The 26,218-nt window shown below is 32.7% G+C and overlaps 2 protein-coding genes across 4 annotated transcripts in view; both read left to right on the top strand.

The window, feature by feature from the left end:
* The window catches only part of LOC140803700 (transcription factor IBH1-like 1), a 68,103-nt gene extending 44,655 nt beyond the window's left edge, over window positions 1-23,448 (top strand). The window contains exons 1-2 of one of the 2 annotated variants that reach the window (XM_073159594.1): window positions 21,821-21,939; window positions 22,705-23,448. In XM_073159594.1, coding sequence (XP_073015695.1) covers window positions 21,929-21,939; window positions 22,705-23,257 — 564 coding nt within the window. In that variant the 5' untranslated portion in view covers window positions 21,821-21,928 and the 3' untranslated portion in view covers window positions 23,258-23,448. Of the gene's footprint in view, window positions 1-21,820; window positions 21,940-22,704 lie in introns of those variants that run through there. The other variant, XM_073159595.1, reaches the window with a different exon arrangement.
* On the top strand, window positions 1,015-6,472 carry LOC140803022 (uncharacterized). Of its 2 annotated transcripts, none has more exons than XM_073158697.1 (4): window positions 1,015-1,342; window positions 1,423-1,560; window positions 5,165-5,413; window positions 6,179-6,472. In XM_073158697.1, exons 1-4 carry the CDS (start codon window positions 1,021-1,023, stop codon window positions 6,223-6,225), a joined length of 756 nt encoding a protein of 251 aa, XP_073014798.1. In that variant the 5' UTR covers window positions 1,015-1,020; the 3' UTR covers window positions 6,226-6,472. The 2 variants fall into 2 exon arrangements, with proteins under 2 accessions (XP_073014798.1, XP_073014799.1); XM_073158698.1 differs by having other exon boundaries at window positions 1,020-1,342; window positions 5,186-5,413.
* Window positions 23,449-26,218: the final 2,770 nt, after the last annotated feature.

Here is a 26,218-nt window from a genome sequence, read left to right as displayed (position 1 = left end):
TAATCCTTTTAAAATTACTGTAAAAAAGTAATAATATGTGAAATTAAAGATTAGAAAAATCACTTGATTCAAAAATGTATCTAAATGTACTAACATTAAATTCAAAATAAAAGAACAGTGAATAATATTTTAATATTGGTTTGGTGTATTTTTATATCTATACTATTATATTAAGAATGAGCACATGATAGTAACTACCAAGGAGGACACCAAGTTTTTTTTCCAATTTTACCCTTACATGATATTAATATTACACTTTTGTTTTTTGTTTTTTTTTTTTCAAATTTCAACACACACTTCTATTTATTTTTTTATTTCAACAATTTAAATATCAATTTAATCACCCCATAAATTATCAAATTACACTTTAGTCCATTAATAATGATAAAAAAAAATTGTTCACACGCATCGCGTGTGCATAGTCACTAGTATTTAATAATTTTTTAAAATTTAACTCCAATTTTTTGAGTAATTAAAGTTTATATAATTTATTTTAGCGCTTGAAACTACTAATGGATTTACTAAAAATAAGAAGAATCAATTAAATGTTATTATTGTCAACTTATAATATAAAAATGAGTAGATATCTTGTGAGACGATCTCACGAATCTTATCTGTGATACGGGTCAATCCTACCAATATTCACAATAAAAAGTAATACTCTTAGCATAAAAAGTAATATTTTTTCATGGATGACCCAAATAATAGATTTGTTTCATAAAATACGATCCATAAGACCGTCTCACACAAGTATTTGCCTATAAAAATTAAATAAGGATTATACCTGGACAAAATATTGAATGTGAATAACAGTCATTTTGCGTTAAAATGGATACAAACTGTTCCCTTGAAAAACGAAATATATTATTTATCATTAAATTTATAATTTCAGAAAAAGAAAAGATTTTTTTTTTCTGAAGGCACAAATGACAGTATTATTTTAATAAATTAATAAATGGACAAATAAAAGATTTGCGGCACCTGTCAACAGTACGACGCATAACGTTGTCCAATTAACACATGTCACCAACCCCGCCATCCACGGCGGCCAATTATCCCGCTTTATCCCATCCCAAGTCTCAAAAATATTATCCGTTCCCGATTCCTCCTCCCCTCCTTGTCTGTCTTCCGTTCCTCTCAGACAATTCAGTTACGATGACCAAGAAAGTTGTCTGCTTTGCACCCACCCTTCACAAGAAGAAACCCATCAAGCGTAGCAACAAAAGAACGAGACTCAGAACTATTTTCCGGAAATTCTTCAACTACATCAAATCGGACACCTATATGTTTTCGCCCTTGATTTCTCCTCAATCCTCTGCCACATTTACACCTGATTCATTGGGTAAAAATGCTCAATGTTATGCTTTTTTTATCCATTTTTGCTTGGTTCGAGTTTGTAATTTTTTTTTTGGTTGGTTTCAGGTGAAGGATTCGGTGAACCCATTAAGAAAAAGGAGAAGAGATTGGTGCAAGAATTGGACCAGTATTTGAAATGTGATTGCTACATGTATGCCCCAATGGTATTGGATTCCGCTGTTGAAACTACAAGTGCTCCTACAGGTGCAACTAAATTGACGATGTTTCTTGATATTCGACAAATTTAGCTCTTAATTTATGTGATTGTAGTCCTAGCTTCTGTTGGCGGCGGCGTTTATGCACTTAATGAACATAAATGAAAAACAGTCAGAGGTGGAGCCTGTTAGCGCATATCATATCGTTTTGGCCTGCCTCTACTGAGTCCGCCATTCCTTCCAAAATTTTCTGGGTCTACCCGGAAACTACTGTTTAAACCCTGATATTGTTGGGCACAGCGGAAGACTAAAGAGCTGCTGCTCTATTTTTAATTGAACTGTTTTTATTGCTTAAATCACCTGTTAATACCACTAGAATCACCAGTTTTCTAAGCATGTCAGATCTAATTTTTTTTGGCTACATAAATTGATTCAAGACTCAAAATATTAAGCCTAGTAAATCTTGTTTTTGACCATTTAGAACATGACCCTTAATTTAGCACCACTCTTGGATTACTTGAGATTACAACCCTTGGTTTATAGTTTTCAAGTGCTGCTTCGATTTCTCGAACTTTTCCACTTTGAATATATTCCTATGCAGCTTGTGAATATTTCTTCCTTTTGATTGACACTATCTTCATGCTTTGTCTTGTAATTCTACTTGAGATGAAATGCATTTTTCTCTTTCTACTTTTCAACTAGGATGTTATATTTTTCATTGGTTCAACCAAATTAGCGACTTCCTTTTTTTCTTCATAAAGAGGCTCGTAAGATGACAAGAAGACAACGTTGTTAGCATCGTAAATCTTTTCCTAAGATCAAAGCTTTTTTACCTAGTATTTGAATCCACTGCTTCATTAATGCTTTGGGAGTTGCTTGTGGCTCAAGACCATGATTGAAAGGTGGTTTCATGAAATCACTTGAATTTCAGATTTTGGAGTGTCATCTTTTTCAACCATGACATAATGAGACTAGAAACTTTTATTTCACCCGCCTGTATTCTCGCTACAGTCAAATTCCTTTTATTGTCGAATATTGTACAAGCATTATCGTCAAAATGAACAGGATAGCCTTCTTGAATAAGCTGCCCGACACCTTATAAATTTTGAGCGAGATTAGACACATGAAGAACTTCGGGAATAAGCTTTTCGGTACCTTGTTTGGTGTTAAAGCTTTATGGTGCATTTTCTTGCAACCTTTTGCATTTTATTAACTCCAAGTTTCACTTCGGTGGAGAAATTTCTGTCGATCTCCACAAAAATACTGAGATCTCCCTTCATGTCGTTACTACCACTATCAATATGCCATATATCCTCTTATTTCCTTTCTACCTTCATGCATGTGTAAAATAGCAAATCCTCAGTTTCCTCTTTTGAAAAATTTGCTTGCTCTTGTTCTTGTTTCCTTTGAAACCAACAATCTCGTTGAGAATGATTTGAATGTGACATCTTGTACAACAATCCCTTGAATCGTGAGTGGTTGTATCGCATATGATACAATATCGTTCCCTATGTTTTTATCGTTGCTCCTTTTTTCTGGATCTTTTCTTTCCCAGTTTCGCTGATTATTTTGGTTTCTGTGCTCGAAACATGTTTTCTTTTACGGAAAATTCATTGCATTCCAAGACTGATTTGAAAATCGATTGATTCTTTGGTCATGCATTTGCAAAGAACTCATCAACTCATGCATCATCAGTTTTGAGAGGTCTTTTACTACCTCAATGCCTTCAACATAGTGATCAAATTTGGGTGGTAAACTCGATACGATCTATTCGTTCGTAGAACTATTACTCAATCGCAGACATTTTTGGAACACCTCTTAGACACGAGCGCTAGGAGACACGGGGACGGAGCAGGTGAAGCATGTCGTTCGTAATGAAAAGAAAGATACCACTACTGTGCCTCTTTGTTGGACCGACGGCGCGAACACAATGGTCTCTGACTAGGACCAGAAACCAATCCGAATGATCAACCAGTTTGCTAAGGAGAGTCTCGCGACGAAAGGCATAATTACAAGTAAAAATGGTAATTTAGTGTCACTACCGGACGAACTCTTGAGAATATTCTCAATCATTCTTTTATCATGAATGTTGTCATCGATGCTTTCAATAATATTCACGATCTGAGCTACTCTTGCGAAAAAATCTGTCACTTTTGCTTTCTTTCATCGGAAAGTATCGAAATTCTGCATAGTAGTGATTGTAACTTTATGGAGACAACTGTCATTTCTTTGAAACTCTTGTTGCAAAACTTTCCATACTTCTTGTATATATGGAAAGCAAAACATTCATTTTTTTAATGAAAATTCAGGGCATATAGATTTACTTACCCCTGGTTTAAACTAGCCAGGAGCAGTGCAATCTTTCATTTGATTTTTCTTAATTGATATTTTATCCCTACTCCTTGTAGGTTGCCAAATTTCCTGTTAACACCACTAGAATCACCGATTTTCTAAGCATATTAATCTAATTTTTTGACTACGTCAATTGATTCAAGACTCAAAATATTAAGCATAATAAATTTTGATTTTTACCATTTAGGACATGACCCTTAATTTAGCATCTCTTGGATTACTTCAAATTACTAATTATTTCAACATCCTCCTTAATTTATAGTTTTCAAGTTCTGCTTCGATTTCTCGAACTCTTCAACTTATATTTGTGGACATTTCTTTCTTTGATTGACCCATTATCTTCATGATTTGTCTTGTAATTCTTCTTCAAATGAAATTCATTTTTCTCGTTCTACATTTTAACAAGGATGTTATCATTCATTGCTTCAACCAAATTAGCGACTTCCTTTTTGTGTTCATAAAGAGGCTTGCAAGACTCAAAATACTTAGTCTAATAAATCTTGTTTTTTACCATCTAGAGCATGACCTTTAATTTAACATGACTTTGATTAACTTGAAATTGCAAATTATTTCAATAGATATATTGGGTTGTTTAAAGACATATGCCATTAGTGTTTTAGAACCATTTTAAGCCGAATCTTTTCTCCAAGTTATTACTGACCCGACTACCCAGTTCGTTGTTTGTGCTTTGAAGAAGAAAGAACTGCGCTCGTAAAAGTCTATTTCAAGTTTTGCTTCCTGTGGAACAAGTGAACCGTCGTACGCGTTGCATGCTTATATACACTCTTTTTATAATTAATTTTTTTAATATTCAAATAGGGTAATGTAGGATCGTATTGCAATTTGGATTGATCATATTTATATGGAGTCATATCATAATTGTAAAACAGTAACGAGGGATTATACAGAAATTTGAAATGTTAAAATGAAAAAGACAATATCAGACCATGACAACTTTTTTGTCTCTATTAGGCCTAAACTTATAATAGTAATAGATTACTTGAAAATGAAAGCACTTGGTTAAATAGTTTCAACTTCTTGGTTGGATGGATTCACTCTTTCGCATTGGTAGATCTTCTTGGTTCAATGTATTATACATTGAATCAGAAGAATCGGAACATGGAGTGTAAGATGTAGCAAAGAAGGAAAATGTTGAGTTTGGTTTTTTTTTTCTTTAAGTATGGGACACAACTATCGATTAGTTTGAGTTACTTTGGATGAAGAACCACATAATGAAACATCGTACAAAGTTATTTCTTGATTCATGCATTTGGAGAAGATTTCCTGCTTATCCTTGAAAGATTTTCACTGCTGTACATTAGGAGTACGTTCTCAAAGTAAGGAAAACCCTAGCATACGTTGTAATCTGATTGGGCACCGCAGCGAGAAAACGATGCGGGATAGCGGAAACAGGATGGACAACTTTAGAGAGATCGCGTGTGATGACTGCTGCACTCCCATGAAGCGAGTTGCTATTAAACACGCACTTGCGCAGAAGGAAACCGTCAAGCATGTGGTTCACCAAAACTGCCGCCCTAAGTCTATACGAGGTAAGTTTTATGCCGGTAATAATTTGTGGATGCATTAATTGTTTTATTTGCCGGACATGTATGGTTTATATATTTGTATATAATGGGAAGAAAATTTGCTTTTTCACCCCAGTTTTCAACTTCATTCTCGAGGAGAGCGTCTCGTGACTAATTTCCTTTGTTAGTATTCGTGTGATCATGTGGTTAATGGACTTAATGCCTAAGTTTAGATTGTTGAACATAAGATTATTTCAAATGCACATATAATGGTTAGAATGTTGTTGAATTGAAGATAAGACCTCATCGCGAGAAATTTATATTTATCTACATCGATTCTATCTTCCCCAATTCGAGATTGGTAGGGTGGGATGAATAAAAAAGGAAACAAGAAGATCTGGAAAGAAAATTTAGTTCTTATATTCGTTATTTATAGTTGTAATAAAACTTCAGATTCTTCTCTGCTTTTTTGCTCAGACTACAGCATAAATGTTTTAACTATGGAGGAAGAGTGACATTTTATGCTCTAACGTTAATTTGACGCCTGGTTGTTTCGTGCTTTTAGGTTCATTTTTCTTTCATGTCTCCATGCAATTTGGACTCTTTTTTTTTTGTTTCTGAATTGTCCATTTCTATCACCTTCATAATCGGGAATGGCGCATGGAACATACCAACAGCATAAACTAATAGCAAATTCTCGACGAGTCATCGTGTTCACGCTTGATTGTAATTAACATGGGAAGCTTGCTTTGTTTACAAGGCTTATCTGTGTTGTGTTTTTTGACGCAGGAAAAGGGCTGTTTCCGAAAGAAACACGTAAAATCGCGGTCGAGTGAACTCATGCATAATATGATTGTTGTAGCCTGTAGGCTGAGGTGCCATTCGCTGCTACCACATGCGCAGTGAAGTGATTTTCTCAACTCTGGCTAATTTTATGTGTGTCCTTGTATATTTTTTTGCAAATTCTATGTTGGTAGATGTTGATGTGGTGTATTCCACTTGTTCACGTTGTTTGTGTAATGACGTTTTGTTTCCATGCACAAATTTGTGGTTCATTATGCACTAGCACGAGGTGTTTGTTTATTTTGGGTTGTGTGTGTATATATTAAATATTTTTTCTTTTAGTAATTATTGTGTGAAAAATATAAAGATGATTTTTTTTTTATAGGACGTGAAAAATATAAAGATTATATATGTCTATGGGCTTTTAAGTAGTTTTACATATGTATGCGTATATATTATAATTTTCCATGTTCCATAGTTTTTGTCTAAAAAAAAATTAGAGATTTTTTATTAAAATTATTTTAAAATGATTTTTTTATAATAAATTTTAGCATAAATAATATATAAAAGCTCTATTCATTTAACAGAACAATCAGAAGAGAATTTCCCAACAACAAAATCCTATTTTATGCATTATTATTATTAAAATATTTGTTTCATATTTAAATTTTCTTTTAAACTGTATTTTTAATTAGATTTTGGCTTTTTGGGTTAATAATATATGAGTAGGTCTCTTGTGAACGGTCTCTCGAGTAAAGATATGTGAGACGAGTCAACTATATCGATATTCACAATAAAAAGTAATACTCTTAGCATAAAAAGTAATATTTTTTATGGTTAATTCAAATAAGATATCAGTATCACAAAATACGATCCGTGAGATCGTCTCACAGGAGTTTTTATCATAATATATACTAGAAAATAAAAATTTTGAAACTTGATAGCATTTAACTGGTAAAGAAGGTCCCATTGACAGCACACGCTTGGATTCGATCAATTAACCTGATTATCGGCGCATATGTAGCACAAATTCTCTATGAAAAAATTAAAATAATTCAAGAATACTTGTCGGCAATTCCTCAACCCTTCAGTCTTCATACAAATTAAAGCCACACCACCAAATTTATATTTCGGTATTCCTGCTTCATTTTCTTTTTCAACAAAATATATATATATATATATATATATATATATATATATATATATATATATATATATATATATATATATATATATATATATATATATATATATATATTTGTTGTGGGTTTCGTCCAGACAAAAAAAAAAAGGTACAACTAAATCAAGACAAACATCCTATAGTCAAAACTCAAGTGAGAAAATGTGATATAAATGTCAACACTCGAGCTGGCTACTAACTGTCTTTACTGTAGGCTTAATGGCACAATTGGCATTGACATCCTCTTCAATTATATTGCTTCATAAAAAGTATGATATCCATCCTAAGATTATGTACATATACATCTTTCATATTATAGATCCGGAAAAATGCGAGTAAAATATAAATTTTGAATTAAAAAATGTATATTTTTAGTTAGATTATATAGAATTTTTAGCTGCCAAGTGTGGAAACTAGAGTTTTACAAATGAGACGGAATCGTTACTGCGTGATCCAACTCTACGTCGAACACAAAAAAAAAATTGTAATTTTAGTCACATAGGTTTTAGTTTTGCAAAGTTTGGTTATTTTTTTTATTTTTATTTTTATTTTTTCCTGAAACCACTAAATCCACCGAAAACTATTTATTTGATAATAATACTTTCATACGTTGCTCATATGGCAAGAATAAAACTTATATTACATGTTAAATATACATAAACAAAAATAATGTGAAACGACATCTCATTTTAAATTTTATATTTTTGTTATGAGATAGATTTTAATTTAAATAATATGAATTTAATTATCGGCCGTGAATGATGTGACATAGATATTGAAGAGATATGTATGTAAGTTAGCTCACACATCCATGTGTGGATAGTGAAAGGCACACGTGCATGGCTTCCTAGATTCTTGATTGGCACAACATCTTCGTGTGTCGTTCATTTAAGTTTTTTCGATCATATGTCTCTATCTTAGGTTAGGCAAAAATGTGGCTGTGGCCATAAATTAGATGGGGCGTACACAAAGCCGTGGCCGTGGATAAAAAATCATCTGATGCATGAAAGGTTGATTATTGCGTGCGATCTTCCCGGCAACACACTGAAATCATTGAGTCCACTGATTTTTGATCTCTTACCGTTTGACTGCTTGGAAAATTACATGTTTTACCATGTATATCGTCTCTAGATTTTTTACGATTTTGGTCTGCTATGTTATCATAATTCGGTCTTAATTATTTTTGTTCGTTTCTTTTTATTTTTCTTTTTGTAATTCAGTAATTTTCCGTCCTGAAGAGATGTTGACGTAATATTAATGTATGCAGTGTCACAACAATATATTTGATGAGAAATAACTAAATTTATGATGGCAAAAACTTGTGTGAGACGGTCTCACGGGTCGTATTTGTGAGACGGATCTCTTATTTGGGTCACCCATGAAAAAGTATTACTTTTTATGCTAAGAGTGTTACTTTTTATTGTGAATATGGATAGGGTTGACCCGTCTCACAGATTATGATCTGTGAGACGGTCTCACATGAGACTCACTCATTTATGATATATGAAAACATACATAACTAAGTTGAAATTTGATTACGAATAGTATTTTCATTATTTTTCATAGATGATAGAGAGAGCAAAATGCATTTTGTCGTGGAAAAGATTAAATGAAAACTCTCACACATCCTATATTTTATCGCCATTTTTACCAATTTATCAATTGTAGGACCGAACGTTTGTCGTTTTATTAAAAACTATAGCTGGTGTTAACGATGAAACTCAAATATTTTAAAATTGTACATCAACTCAAGCGCCATATTTCGACGACTTTCTTAGCAGAAACAATTATTGAACCAACAAAAATAATTCTTATAAACATATATATTCTTCGTATTGCAAGACTCTGTAACCAGAGACGGATGCATTTGAGGGCTATACTGGACTGTAGCCTAGCCTTTTATATATATATACCTAAGTTAAAATTAGAGTCCACCCAACCAAGGCCCTAGTTCAACCCAGCCTATTTCCTTAGCTTTGCCCTTGAATACGTTGTTTTCATTTTATTCAATATGATTTCTGCACAATATCGCTCAAACTCAGCCACAACTATAACCTACAGGTACACCTTATTGTCAATATGATTTCTGCATATGATTTCTGCACAATATCGCTCAAACTCAGCCACAACTATAACCTACAGGTACACCTTATTGTCCTTGCACAAAATTGTTTGTAATGTACTTAGTTTGTAAATATAGATAGAAGATAATTTTGAATTATCATGTAGAACGTGAAATTATTATGGTTATTTATGATGATAAATAAAGATCGTTTTCTCCACAAAAAATTTAATTAAAAGTTAGATTATTAATTTTCAATTTTATTTTATCATTTGATACCAGATTTCTTGTTATTCGACTTTTTTTAATCCTTAATTAATAGGACGATTACGTAAATGTTGCTATTTTGAATTGTGTATAGGTATTATGTGCCCAAGTGTGGTACTATGTAAAATTTGTTGTTTTGTGAAATAAATTTTTTGAGGTAAATAAAGAAGTAGGAACTCTTTTTAATTACAAACAAGAAAACTTATGTGATAACGGTTCATAGATCAATTTGATGAGTCATTAATTTGTTATTGCTTGAATATTTGTGTATGACTATTGTTTTTTGAATCGTGATTGTTTATTGTTGAGTCATTGATTGACTATTATTTGTTTATTTGTTTGATCATTATTTTATTACTTGTTTATGATTATAACTTGAACTATTTCAAAATGGAATATCAATTTGCTACAAAGAAAGGAAAATCATTGTTATCCTCTTTCTTCAAGAAGAGAGATCGTCAAGCAATTGAAGATACTTCAATTCATACAGTCCTTACAATGCAACATCAATCTGGTGAAAGTCTTACATTTCTCAATATCCAAATTCCTTCAATTTCCTCTCTTAGAGACGATCATCAGTCATCGTCCACTTGTAATGAATGAGATCCAGGAAAAAAAACATATATGTGAATATCATGTTAATGTATGAGATGAGATAAGACGTTCATATCTAAATATGGTACCTTATCAACCAAATATGTTGGGGCATCTAGGTACAAAATTTGGAAGACAGAATCGTCATTTTAAAAAAACGATTTCGGAAATTTTATTGGATGGAATAATCGCCTTCAACAAATAAGACATATTGTTTATATTGTTTTCTTTTCCTAAATGATGTTAATTCATCTAATTTCTAGATACTGGTCAATGAAGGATTTGACAGTTAGAAAATAGTAAACCAAGGAAAAACATGTGCTTTTCTTGCTCATATTGGTTATGCAGCTTCTTTGCATCATATTATGTGTGAGAGAAGGGCGGAAAATTTGGTGAAGCTCTCGCAACATATTGATAAAGTGATGCATTCACCATCTAAATAGAAAAATCGTCTGTGTTTCAGCACCTCAATTGTAGTTGTTTGTTGGATAGCACTTCAAGGTTGTGCATTTAGAATTAATGATGAATCTTTATCTTCATCTAATCGTGGGAATTTTCTTGAATTGATGAAGGCTTTTGCAAGGATAAGTACAAAATTTGATGAAGTTGTACTTGAGAATGCTCCAAAATGCCCAATATATTGCTCCAAAAATTCAAAAAGAGATTTTACATATTATGGCCAATAGAGAACGATAGATTGTTCGTGAAGAAATTGGAGATAAATGCTTTTGTATTTTTTCTGATGAAACGCGAGATATATCTAAACGAGAGCAAATGACTACTTTCTTGAGGTTTGTGAACAATCATGGGATTTTGACGTATTATTTTTTGACATCAAAAGTGTTAGTGACACTATCTTAATGAGTCTGAAAAAGATATATCAAATGTTCTTGTTTATCGTGATCTCCATGTTAAGAAAATCAGAGGCCAAATATAAAATCACTACAAGAAAAACGCCACACAACAACACACATACGACAACGGTTTTTGTGCAAAACCGTTGTCGTAGAGTTTTTCACAACGGTTTTAGCCAAAACCGTTGTCTTTTGGGGATCAAAGACAACGGTTTTTTAAAACCGTTGTCTTCCAGGGGCAAAGACAACGGTTTTAAACAACTGTTGTCTTTGGGGGGTCAAAGACAACGGTTTTAGGGTCAATGACAACGGTTCTATGAACCGTTGTCTATTAGCGTGTTTTTTTGGAAAATAGACAACGGTTTTCTTAAAACCGTTGTCGAATAGCGTGGTTTTTGGACAAACAACAACGGTTGGGGGAGACGTGTCAAATTTAGCGACGGAATTTCAAACAACCGTCGCTAAAATTAGCGACGGTTTTAAAATAACCGTCGCTCAAATAAGATCAGCGACGGGTTTGAAAAAACAGTCGCTAATTATAGCGACTGTTTTAAATCAAACCGTCGCATGCTTAAAATTAGCAACGGTTTCATGCCATCCGTCGCTAAATTTAGCAATGGTTTTTAAAACACCGTCGCCATATTTCGCGACGGTGTAAATTCCAACCGTCGCAAAATTAAAACATGCGACAGTATTTCAAAATCTGTCGCTAAATTTCGCGACCATAAAATCCAAACCGTCGCTAATTTAAATTTTGGCGACGATTTTACAACAAACCGTCGCTAACTCACTATAAATACCCGCGTTTCACTCCATTTTCTTCACAACACTTAAACTTTTTCTCACTACTTCACAACATTTAATATTTTTCAACACTTAAAATTTTTCTCACTACTTCACAACACTTAAAATTTTTCTCTCATACACAATTTTATCACTTCACACAACACTTAAAATTTTTTTTCTCATACACATTTTTATCACTTCACACAACACTTGAAATTTTTCTCTCATACACATTTTTATCACTTCACACAATACTTAAAATTTTTCTCTCATATACAATTTTATCACTTCACACAACACTTAAAATTTTTCCCATACACAAGTTTATCACTTCACAACACTTCAAATTTTTTTCTCTTACATTTAAAACACTTAAAATTTTTCTCTTTTACACGATTATAGTTTCGATTGTTAGTTTCTTTTATATTTATTAAATTATTAAAAGATTTTTTTTATTTTTCGAAACAAATTAGCGACGGAATTCATGATTAAAGACCGTCGCTAATTGATTTAGCGACGGTTTTAAATACCGTCGCAAATTCTACCTACCACAACGGATAAAAACTGTTGTCGTTGAACAGACTTTCAACAACACCCTCAGTTACAACAGTTTTTAAAAGGCTACGACAACGGATAAAATCCGTTGTCGTTGCCCGTTTTTCTTGTAGTGAATGGTGATAGAAATATGTGTGGAGCGTGGAATGGACTTCAAGCATTATTTCTCAAAGATTGTCCTTGTGCATACTATGTCCACTATTTTGTTCATTGGTTATAACTGACATTGATTTCTGCAGCTAAGGAAATTAGTGTTATTTGGGAATTCTTTTCTCATTGGGACAATATTGTTAATATTGTCACTTCTTCTACTAAGCGCATTGTTGAATTACATGTTGCACAAAAAAATGAAATTGAGTATATGTTGGCAATTTGAGAACGTGATTCTGAAAGTGGTGTCAATTAGATTTGTAATTTGCAACGATCGTGAGCTATTCGTTGGAGTTCTCACTATGATTTGGTAAAAAGCTTGATAGGTATGTACACTGCAACTTGTAATGTTTTTGAAGTTATTAGCGATCATTCTCCAAATGGATGGGCTAAGGCTGAAGTTAGGGGGATTTACATAAACATGAAAAGCTTTGAATTTGGTTCATTTTGTATTTAATGCATAAAATTATTAGAACAACATATACTCTATGTCAAATTTTTCAAAAAAAATCTCGAGATATTTTGACTGCTATTACATTTATCACTACTACCAAAACTAGTCTTCAAGAACTTATAGAATGCAGGTGAGACAAATTTCTCTAGGAAGTTAAAGTTTTTTGCTCGATAAATGAAATGATGTGTCTGACCTTGATTTTCTATATAAGATTTGACGTTCTCGTCGACAAACTAAATTGATACATTATAAACTTGATGTGATGCAAAATTTGAAGGTTTCTACACTTGTTAAGTTGTGTCAAGAATTGACTGAGAGTGGACGATCAAACGTTTACGTTATGTTGATTAGATTGATTTATCTTGTTTGACGTTACCTATATCTAACGCCGCTACTGAGCGAGCTTTTTCAGCAATGAAGCAAGTGAAGACGATGGTTCACAATAAAATGAAGGATGACTTTCTTCCCGATTGTTTGACACTCTATGTTGAACGAGATTTAACTATACATATAAATATAAAATACATTGTAGATGAATTTTATATATTAAAATCTCATATAACACCACTTTTTCATATTCCTTGCATCCGTCCATGTGCTTAACTATGATTTTTCTTTACTTTAGATCATTCCGCCAATTTTCTATTAATTTTTGAACTTAAAAGCCCATACAAAAATAAATATAGCTAGCGACCAAAGAATTTTCCGCTAGTATGTATTTAGCAAGAGACCCGCATAACCAAATTACATCAAAGTAAAATTATACTTATAGCCTTATAACTCCCTCTCTTTTTTTGGCATTAAAAATAAAATTTAAGTAATTTTTTTTAATTAAAATTATAAAACTTTAATTTTAATTTTTTTAACAATAATATTTGAAAAAAAATATCGACTACACAAGCAAACAACGAGAACAAAAAGACATTAACATAATTTACCATGTAGGACATTGTTGCATGCAAAGAGACACTGGCATAATTTATGATATAGGACACTAATTGACATGTCTAGCCAAAACTGTCATCTTTAACTTGCTGGAAAAAGAACAGGGCACGCACTCTTTCAAATATTAATTTTCATCAAATTTCACATGATTTGAAGTGATTAATGTGATCCAGACAATTTCACATGGGACAGTACGATTTAGAATTCCATCTTATCTTTATTTTTGGAGCCAATGGTCCATATGTATTAATGCTAGATTGTCACCTTCATCTAGAAAAACAAATTTTAAAAAAAAAAACGATAATTTTAGTTAAATATGTCGATCAATTTTCAAATTATTTTTCCACTCAACTATTTTCTCAATAAAATATATATATATAATTTTGATATGTTCCGCGATTCTTATTATAATTTTAGTTAAATATGTCGGAATAGTAACGCTTGTTTATTCGAGATTTTCTCTCCTTCAATATTGAAAAATAAAAAGAATAATATTATAAAATATCTTATATTAAAAAAAATAGATTCGTGCATATATTATATAATATGTACATATATATGTGTGCGTGTGTGTGTGTGTTGATGGGACAATAGATTGAGCCATCCATGTGTGCCATTGAATGAGTACGTGTGCTTCTTAATTCCAGCAGGTGGGATTTCAATTAATTTCATTTTTAAGTACTGCACATACTTTAATTAAGTTTTATCTGATTAATCTTAACATACTAAATAGTAAGACTTCATTTAAATTAGTATTTTAAAAACCTTTAGTGAAAAAACTTAAAATATGTTTTTGGATAAGATTTTTATTAAATATTTGGCAAAAACTTGTATGAGACGGTCTCACGGGTCGCATTCGTGAGACGGATCTCTTATTTGGATCATCCATTAAAAAGTATAACTTTTTATGCTAAGAGTATTACTTTTTATTGTGAATATGGGTAGGGTTGACCCGTCTCACAGATTAAGATCCGTGAGACGGTCTCACATGAGACTCACTCTAAATATTTTTTGAAAAGTGTTCTCCAATTACAATTTTTTAAAAACAATTCAGAGGTGTTTTTTTTTTAGAATAAAAAACACTGGTTAAACAATAATTAAGATATCTTTATACAATAGTCGTCTAAACACTTTCTCAATTACTTTTTACTATAATTTTTTAAAAATAATTGTCCATACATATTTCCAAATCCAAAATTTTTTTATAAAATAGTTGTCTCATCACAAATTTATTTTGATACAACTTTTAAAATATTTTATACAAAATTTGTAAAAGGAAAAAACACTTTTACAAAAATGTTTTGGAAATACATGTCCAAACGGAGACTAGAATTCAATTTATTACACGATTATTTTGAACAATTATTTATTGAAAATTATTTATATTTGTAGACCGATTTTTAGGATTTCGAACGGTAAAATGGGTATCTGAAAGAGAAATTATGGATATTTTTATTGTTGATAAACAATCAAAATATATTGATACGAGTCGTTTAAAAAGAAAATTATGCTTTATATATCTAATTCTAGTTTTATCGAGATGTGGGCTTGGATCGATATACTTAATTATTTGGAGGGAATGATTTGAAATATAGATTTCTAATGTCATATCTTATGTGTGTTTTTAATATATCATAATTATTTTTAAAATTGTATAACTTTATATGAAATGGATTTGAAATTCAATTTAGATATTTGGATTTTAAATGTATTTTTGTTGTTTTAGATAAGCATGATCGTGAATTTGAAATATTGCATGTTTATATATACTACACTATATATAGTGTAGTATGTTAATTATGATGAATTTTTAATTCACTCAATAATGATGTCATTTGAAATTCATTATATCCAAAATCTATTTTTATATATACATTCGATTACCCCAAATAAATTGTGGTAATGCTTGGATATATTGGGTGATCTCATGTGGACAATTTATCGAGCTGAGCAATTGTCTTTATACACAGTGCTGGTCGAGTGAGATAAACCATGTCTATATAGCCTGAACACCTCAGAACAAGACATGTTAGTAGGACGCCGAGAGGTTTTCCTATGTAGACACTTCGAATCCTTGGATTTTCATTGACTTCGAGCTTGTGTAAATTTGTAACGATCTGATAACTACTCGGACTAATGTCAGTCCGGGCTGATAGGAACATAGTACTCTTTTCTTACTCGAACGTATTTTCCGGGTGGCTATATAAGTGAGGTGGCGCTTGTGATCTCGGGTAGGTGTTAGACATTATCAGGGCTAACTCCCACTTCAAGACACCCTAGACCATTTTTGGGCTAACGTTGCTTCAATTTCTACTCACACGCCTGAGTACAAAAATGACCCGGCTCTTACCGGATTATCAAAATTGTATAACTTGCATCGCCGCCTTCCACTAAATTATTTTCCATTGATGTGTTCGGGTTCCGGTGTGAGTCGTATATATGTGTGAAATCATCCCCTAAAAATTGACATTAGAATGACTTTGGTCATATTTAATTTGTTTGGGATTTTACTAACCTCGATTTATCTCAAAAATTCATAATTTTATCGATATATTGAAAAACTCCAACAAAATTTTCCGGTTCGTTCGATCCTATCTGTGGGGGCACTGCCCCACAGGTTTTAGATGGTCCAGATTTAGCCACATTTGTGATTTAAAAAAAAAAAAATAGTGGACCCTATGTACTTGTGGCTAAATCTGAACCGTGGATCTACACATGGGGACACTGCCCTCACATGTAGGGTGAAATATTCCATATTTTCCCAAGCAAAACGTCTTTTATCTTCGGCAAAAACTTGTGTGAGACGGTCTCACGGGTCATATTTGTGAGACGGATCTCTTATTTGGGTTATCCATGAAAAAGTATTACTTTTTATGCTAAGAGTATTACTTTTTATTGTGAATATGGGTAGGGTTGACCCGTTTCACGGATTAAGATCCGTGAGATGGTCTCACATGAGACCTACTCTTTATCTTCAGTACTAATTATTAATATTTCCTTGATACCTATATCAACTTTAAAAACTATACCCCAATAATATTTTGAAATTATTATAATCATTATTTCGTAAATTTTGAGTGAAGATCGTAACCAAATGCCACCTTTACCTCTATAACTATTAAAATTAAAATGAAATACTTCTACTCTTAAGCTAGAACCATTTCGATAGCTAATTTGGGTTTAGCATATATTGTTGAATTAATGTACTTAATAAATATTTTATTTAAATTTCAGATATGTGATTTTTCTACCGATTAAAAGCATATGTATATTTAACGAATAATAATCCGGAAGAAAAATATGTGTGTAATAATTGAAATTCAACGCTTTATTAGACTGGATAGAGCAATCATTCATCACAAGTCACAAATGGAATAGGCATGATTTCAAAATTTCCATGTGGAGACCATGTGACCACTTATCGATCTTCCAAAATTATCACACACACACACACACAAATATATATAAATATATATATACATGTTGTCCATCAACCGTGTTTATTTATGTGTCCACCATTGAGCTGACACTCACATAATAGATACACAATTTTTATATGTTCATCACGTCTAATAAATGAATATCACATCAATGTTGACCATAAATATGAACACGATTGATTGATGTGTATGTATATATTCTTTTATTTATGCCCGCATGAGCTTAGCTTAGTTGGTCAGCAGCAGAGATTCTTGGAGCAATGATCAGGGATCGAGTCTCGCAAGCGGCAGTGTGGGAGTTAAATTCCCTCCAAGAGGGGAGCTCCTTGTGCACGGCGTAGCATAAGGTCTAGCTGCTACTGGTTGGCTGAGTCACCATGATTTATCTCTTCTCATAATCCTGTCGGGCCGAGGGTGAGAGACGCCTAAGGTGAGCAATTTCACCTTTTGAAGCAATATATTCTTTTATTTATTTATTTATTTTGTTGGATGTGGACCATTTTTCTTCCTCTCCTTCTCCCCATGTTTTCCGGATCCCGCCAATTTCTCCTTTTCCCCACTTTATAGTCAAATCCTTAATTTGGAATTAAGCACTTCAAAAGTAATAACTTTGTTGTTATTTAAGTGATTGTGTCCTAAATGAGTGGAAAATCTATAAGCCTGGCTAGGTCTCCCCTATTTTCTATCACATTTTTAGTACATTAATAATAATTGTATGTTTTTTTTAAAAAAAAAATTTGTACTTTTAAAGCCATATATCTATATTATTCTTGAATATTTATTTAAAAATAATAATTTCTTGAAAAACATGGAACACAAATATTTTTTTTTATTGTTTTGGACATTAAATGAACACAAATCTTTTGCTACCTCTTGCGAAATTTATTACCGTCGCATCAAATCTCACATAAAGAAACGTATGGGTTCAAAAAAAATGCACGATTCATGTATTCCATTCAGTTGTTTCTTTCTTTATTTCTTCCTTCCATTTTTTTTTAATTCCTTTTTGCCAAAATAACTAGTTTGTCCAGAAGTCTTTCTTATTTCCTTTATTAGCTTTTTTCTCCAGAAAAACGGGTCAGCGAATTGGTTAGTTATGTCAATTTTTTTTATTTATATGCTATGATTTTAGGGGTGTCAATCGGGTGGGTTGGGTCGGGTTTCGGGTCAATCCGCCAATTTTTTTATTTTTTTTTCAACCCGATTCCAACCCGAACCCGAAGCAACGCAAAAACCTCCAACCGAACACGAACCCGTATAACCCGACTCAACCCATCTAACCCGCCTAACCCGAATTTTATTAATTTTTTTTTAAAGTTTTTAAAATTAATGAAAAAAATTCAAAAAATAATAATAATAATAATAATATTTTAATTTAAACGCATGATAACAAAATTTTCGATTTAAATTTGAAAGTTTAATTGTAAAAAATTAAAAGTATATTTACTAAATCAAATAAAAAATTGTTAAAAAAATAAAAAATATGCAAAATAAATATTAAATGATGAAAATTTATCATATAAATATACAATAAATTTTGTTCAAACATACAATATATAAAAATATAAGTAATATTTTCAAAAAAAAGTTCGCGGGTCAACCCGCGACCCAACCCGAAACCCGCCTAACATCGCACTAACCTGAATCCACCCAACCCGAACCCGAAAAACCCCAACCCGAACTTGATTTTTTTCGTGTTGGGTCGTGTCGGGTTGACGGGTCGTGTCGCATTTTGACACCCCTATATGATTTCAACAAATTAAGAGTGTTTGGATCGAATGATTTGGATTGACGAATTACTTGAGGTGATAAATTGAAATGACTTAATGCAGAGATGAATTTGAAATACACCATGACGATCATTAAAAAAATATGTATTTGAGATTTGAAATTCATTGTAGAATAGATTAACCGAGACATATCAATAAATTCTAACCTAATTCATTAATACAAATGAAATATTAAGACGTGCTTGAATGGAGAGATTTGAACCGATCGATTTTAAATTCAATTGAATGTTTGGACGAATTTGTATTTGATGTATTTTAAATCCATCTTACCCTTAACTTGTGTAAATGCAATAATAATTATGAAATCCACCCAATATTATTGGCATTTACGATCCACCATTCTAATATTTTTTTAAAAAAATCGAATCTCATCTTCTGAATTAAATTATTTGATCCAAGTGCAAAATAAGGACATTCACTGTTAAACTCGAATTGTCTAGTTCTCGAAATAAGGCCTTCATTATATAATACATAGTTGATAAATGCATATTACTATTTGTTCTGATAATTGATCGATTTGTACGTGGCATTTATTATTTCAAAAAAGCCAGGAATTATTGCCCTCCACTTGTGATTAAGAGTAGCTAGGTGTATCTTGTGAGATCGTCTCACGATCTTTATTTGTGAGACAGATCAACCTTATCGATATTCACAATAAAAAGTAATATTCTTAGCATAAAAAGTAGTACTTTTTTATTGATAACCCAAATAAGATATATGTCACACAAAATATGACATATAAGACCGTCTCACACAACTTTTTGTCTGTGATTAATTGTCATTCTTAAACTTGAATACATTTTTTCTTTGAAAAAAAAAAAAAGAAAGAGAGAAAAATTGTCAACCATGCCTTTATTCATCTCATATTTTGAACTCCAATCTCTACCCTATCCCAAAGGAAGACTACAAAATAGTTCTTTATATAGTAATCAATTTTTATCAACTTATACAGGGTGTCGATGAACATAAGAAAATATCTAATTTAGTTATTTAAATTAATTGGAGGATAGAAACTTGTCAAATTTGAGCTGAAGTGCTATAACTTTTCTTTTTGTTGGTTATTAATCATATTTCTATTTTCTCCAGAGAATTGTTGTAGTTTATAATACGTCGAAATTTAGGAAATATATGACTAAAAACCAACAAAAAAAGATTATAAAACCGAGACTTAACTTTGACAAAATATTAGATAATGCAAAATAGAATAATACACTATGAATTTGACAATTTTCTTATTAACAACATACATAACTCTCACATTTCGCTAAGTTACACTACCATCGCTAAATGTACTCCATATAGTATTTATAAAATATATTTGGATAATATAAATACCGAACGCAAGAGGATATATCATATATGTATGTTTTTACATGTTATATTGTAAATTTTTTTCCCTAATTTTTTTAAAATTTTAATGTGATTACATATAATTTATCTCCCTTCGTGTTGGCGCATGCATTCGACTTAGATGAGATGTCAATGGTATAATTTTTATGATGACTGTCACCTTTCGCCGTGCAGGGAATGTCTGAGCTGACATATTAGGTTACACATCACGCTTATCAGGTAAATCGTACTCGGTAAACCCAGTATGACATACTCCCTCGAAAAAATATTGGTAGGGAATCAAATACATGATCATAAACCAAACGTTTACTTATTTCACCAACTCGAACACTCCAGCGTCCCAAAGAGCTCGTATATATAACATATTTTTGGTGCTTTTGTGATGTATATGTTGTAAACGTCTAGATGTATAATTTGATATTTCAGTTTTTTCTTTACTTTTTGTTGATTGTTAATATACATAGCAAAATAAACTACCTTTATTTATTATTATCGATAAATGTACATTATTTTCGACGTGACAAGCTCGAACTCTCAATCATTAATATTATAATTTTGCCTGAGATTCTTACCGACGGAAATCTTAACTACTTTTATTCAATTTTTTTTTTTTAATTTAAAGAAACTGTTTTGTCACAAAATAAGTAGCATAATGTTAGGTTTACATTGCATATTTTTAATAAATTAAAACTTTAATTAATATGTTTTAAGTTGTACAAACTATAGTTTTAGAAATTAAATTGAGAAATTTATGCGATAGTTACAAACGTAAAAATAGAAGGAAAAAAAAACAATTTATTAATTGAGTATCGAAATCGCAATTATAAATTTAATTGAAATTATATGAGTGCTGTCTAGGAAAAAAGTGGGTATCATGTGAGACGGGTCAACCTACCGATATTCATAATAAAAAGTAGTACTCTTAGCATAAAAAATAATATTTTTCATAGATAACTCAAATAAGAGATCCGTCTCACAAATACGATCCGTGTCCTAGAAAAAATAAATTACCCATTTTAAATTAATTTTTGTTAGAGAATGCTAGCTAGCTAATATATATCAAAATTATATTTGGTCAAGAGCAATTATAATAATGACCTAAAAATTTTGATAATTCTTTTTCACTGCGGGCCATGGAATTCCCATGTGCACGCATGTGCTGTGTCTTCCTCTGATTGGCCCACTTCCTTTCACTAAATAAATGGGTTTTTTCTTCCCTTTCTCCTCCTCCTCATTGCTCTCTTTTTCTTTGCTTCTTCACACTTTGTTGGATCCTAAGCATTCTCGATCTTCAATATTTTCTCTCTTCGGATTCTGCTGCTAAATCCCATGAAAGAGAGGTATGCCATTTTTTTTTTCCATCGTTGTTATTCAGCTATACATATATATGACTAATTATAGCTAGAGAATTAAGCGATATTTGATCACATTGAGGTTTCTGATATCTTATACAATAAGATGTCAAGAAATAGATAAGAAAGATTTAAGGAGGACTGAGGAATCACCCTCGTCTCCTGCTGCCGAGTCTTCGAGAGATAGAACGTATGATATTGAATGAGAGGGATATCATAATAATGGTCTAATGCGTCTATTTCTGGGTTTATTTCATCCTACATATGCGGGCATTGCCTCCATGATAGGATGGATGGTCAAGATTTGTCCATGCATATGTAAGACCCACTTTTTTTTTTGAAATTGTATGTTTGGCAAGATCTTGGCCATCCATCCTCTCATGGAGGCAATGCCCACATGGGTAGGATCTCATTAACCCTATTTCTGTCAGAAATTTATCGTAACGGTTATAGTTTTTCATGAGTTGGGTTTGAACAGATATTCGTTTCACAAAATTGAGTCTAGATAGTTTTACAAGAGTTTTTGTGTAATAATATATATAAGAATGTGTTCATATGAAAAAATAAAGATGGTAAAATCTAAAGAAGATATATAGTTATATAAGTTTTTATAAAATTAAAAGTTTCTCCATGTTGACTAAATTTCAAAATCGAAATTTTCTTTCTATATTTCATATTTATTAGCATAGTTGTGATGATCATGTAACGCTGATTATCTTCTTCTTTTTCCCTCTTGTTTAAACACTCCCGTAGAATGCAAAATTCATCGCTAAAACAAGAATTCCTCAAGAACTGGATAAAGGGTCTCCAGCTACACACCAACTTCAACAAGAACACGACCATTTTGGAAAGAAGAAAGGCCATAAAAGTTTCGGCAGACATAGCCATCGCTTCAACCAGAAACTCGACTACCCGGTGGAGCCGCGCCCTGATCGCCCATGCTTCCAGGGATGGATCTAACAAAACCCTAATAGAGAAAATATCAGGCCGTGAAGCACCACGCAAAGTCTCGTTTGGTTTGATCAGATGCAGCAAGAAAATCATGAAACGAAGCCGTGTCGCTCGTCAGATCAGAGCGAGGAGAGCCGTGCCTCAGAGTGTCGTCGGAGCTAGTTTAATCGCAAAGAAACTGGTGAAAAGCAGAACCCTTGCTCTGAAAAGGCTCGTGCCTGGTGGAGAAGACATGGATGAAATCTCTTTGATCAAAGAGACCATAGATTATATCGTTTCGCTTCGGGTTCAGGTTGATGTAATGGGGCGCATGGCTAGTGTTGCTGATCGATTAATCCCCTTTAAAACTTTATAATTAATCTTTCTTTTAAATTTTATTAAGCTATGAATCAGTTTATATAATTTTCCACTGAAAACTTCGTATATATATATATATATATATAGCATCAAGAAAGCTAGGCGAATGGTGTAATAGTTGGAAGTGCTGTGTACGTGTACAGATGAAAAGTTTTTATTTCAATTATTATTGCATTAAATTCTGTTCTAGCTAGCTTCGATTCATTGGATGGCAGTGTCTTAGTTAAAATTATTATCCATCAGATTTCTATTAAGGGAAAATAAATTTTTGGGTCCAGTTACTTGTATAATTTAAATTTTAGTCTATTAAGTTGTCAAATTTTTAGTTCTGTTATTCTATTAAGTTACTTGTCTATTAAGTTGTCAAAGTTTTGATCAAATTGCTAATTTGATATAATATACGTCAGCAATTTTCGATGTCACGTCAGCATTTTCGATGTCACATGAATAGTTAGATCTAACCGACCGAAAATTAAAAGTTATCAAGCTAAAACCAAACTTTGAAAACTTAGTTGAACAGATCTGAAATTGAACAAGTTCCGTTGACCGAAAATTATATTCCCTTAATATAATATAATTTTACGCAAAGAATATACATTGCCTATATATTCATGTACATGGTTTAGGCGGCAGTCTTGATCGTATCATTTTAATCTGTCCATTTATTAATTTATCAAATAGTTAGTTTTGCAAGTATGATTGAATCTCAATTATCAACATTAATTAAGTTCATGTTCTCTTTTTCTAAATTTTGCACCCAAATACATAAAGGTGATGCGCATGCATGTGCAGTAGAATGTTGTTTCGGTTTGGTGTCATTTTCTGCTATTTATTTATATACATACATGGACTGCTAGCCTGTCCATCTAATTTACATCCCCATACATTTCAATATCACTCTCTTTATTTTTAGTTTTCTGGCAATTTTAAACTAGTTTCGTTAATTGTAAAATGATACTTCATAAGTGTTCGATCCTATAATTGGTAATATCACGGTCCAATGTACGAGTAAATAAAATTACAAAGCAGACATAATATAACATAAGAGAAGATAAGGCTTAGGTTGTGGAACATCAATATCACGAAGTATGTAGGACAACCATGTTAATTCAGAAGCGGTGGAGGCAAGCTCTCGATATTCTGCCTCAGCATTAGACCGTGCGACTATTGGTTGCTTTTTGGCTCTCGAAGAGATGCAATTAGAGCCAAGAAAGATGCAGGATCCTGTCGTCGATCGGCGAGTAGCTTTGCAACCAGCCCAATCATCGTCAGAACAAGCAAACAAATTAAGGCTACTATGTGCCAATAACCAAAGCCCGTGATGAAGTGTCCCATGAATATAGCGCAAGATGCGCTTAACCATGTGAAAATCAACAGCTGTGGGCGACTGCATATATATGTTGGCAAGGCGGCTGCATATGTTGGAAAGTCGTATCAACAGCAAAGGAAAGGTCTTGTCGATGTAAGATATTGAAGTGCACCGACCAAGCTTCGAAAATTAGTAGGATTGTCATAGAGTTGGTCACCATTTTTAAATGATGGTTTTTAGATGGCATAGGAGTAGCGACAGGCATGCATTGACTCATAAGTGCCTGAGACATGAAGTCTAAAGCATATTTTTTCTGTGAAAGAAAAATACCATCTGAAGTTCCTAGTCAACTCAATACCCAAAAAGTTATGAAGGATCTTGACCAAGATCTTTCATGGTGAACAACTTATTGAGATCACGAACATAATTATCAAGAAGCATAGGAGTGGTACTTGTGAGTACAATATCAGCTACAAACAAAATAAGCAATAGTGTATTACCATTATGACGATAAACAAATAAAGCGGTAGAATACGTGTCCAACGAACTAACTTGTGGTTTGGAAATTTTATTGATTTTTATGTAGAAAAATCTTTATTTGGTTTGGATTTTATTGATTTTTATGTAGAAAAATCTTTATTTTTATAATATTTTATGGTTTTATTCAATTATGACATTTGCTTTTGATATGAATCCACCTAACTCCACCTCAAAAGCTAGCTCATGAGAGGAAGATTGTGAATTCATATATATTTTGCCCAAGACAACTCTTGCTAACCGATGTGGGACACATCATTCCCGACCTCTTTAGACCGCACGTCCTCGTGCCAACTCCTTCGTTAACCCGCACTCCAGGGCACTTCCAGGCATTCCCAACCCCTTTAGACTGTACATCCTCGTGCCAACTCCTTCGTTAACCCGCACTCCAAGGCACTTCCAGGAATTCCCGACCCCTTTAGACTGTACGTCCTCGTGCCAACTCCTTCATTAACCCGCACTCCAGGGCACTTCCAGGAACATGCACTCACACGACCAGTCAAGAGTATGGCTCTGATACCAATTGTTGGGATGCAACCAAAGTTCCACATTGGAAGATTTAGAGAAAGATCATGGGTTAATAAAGATGGATTGATATCTCCATTGGTATGAGGCCTTTTGGGTGGTTCCAAAAGCAAAACCATGAGGGTTAAAACCCAAAGTGGACAATATCATACCTGTGTGGAGATATTCGGATTCCATTGGTCCTAACAAGTGGTATCAGAGCCATGGTCTAGATCGAGTCGCGTGGGTGGAATCTTCGATACCTAAACGAAGGGAAGGAGGTGAGGGCTCCTGGTAAAATCCTTGATTAAACTCTCGGGGTGGTTTATGCTCCCAGTATTCATGTAAGACGTGCTCTCCAACGCAGTGAAGTGGAGTAACCTCGATTGGAGGACGAATAAGGCTTGAGGAGAGGCTCGGACCATGAGAATAATAGTGGAACTTCGTTTGAGGGGAGGATTGTTGGGATGCAACCAAAGTCACACATTGGAAGATCTAGAGAAAGATCATGTGTTAATAAATATGGATTGATATCTCCATTGGTATGAGGCCTTTTGGGTGGTTCCAAAAGTAAAACCATGAGGGTTAAAACCCAAAGTGGACAATATC

Source organism: Primulina eburnea, chromosome 10, assembly GCF_022965805.1.
Source record: "Primulina eburnea isolate SZY01 chromosome 10, ASM2296580v1, whole genome shotgun sequence".
In the NCBI taxonomy this organism is placed as follows: domain Eukaryota; kingdom Viridiplantae; phylum Streptophyta; class Magnoliopsida; order Lamiales; family Gesneriaceae; genus Primulina; species Primulina eburnea.
This window is presented reverse-complemented; position numbering and strand designations above follow the sequence as displayed.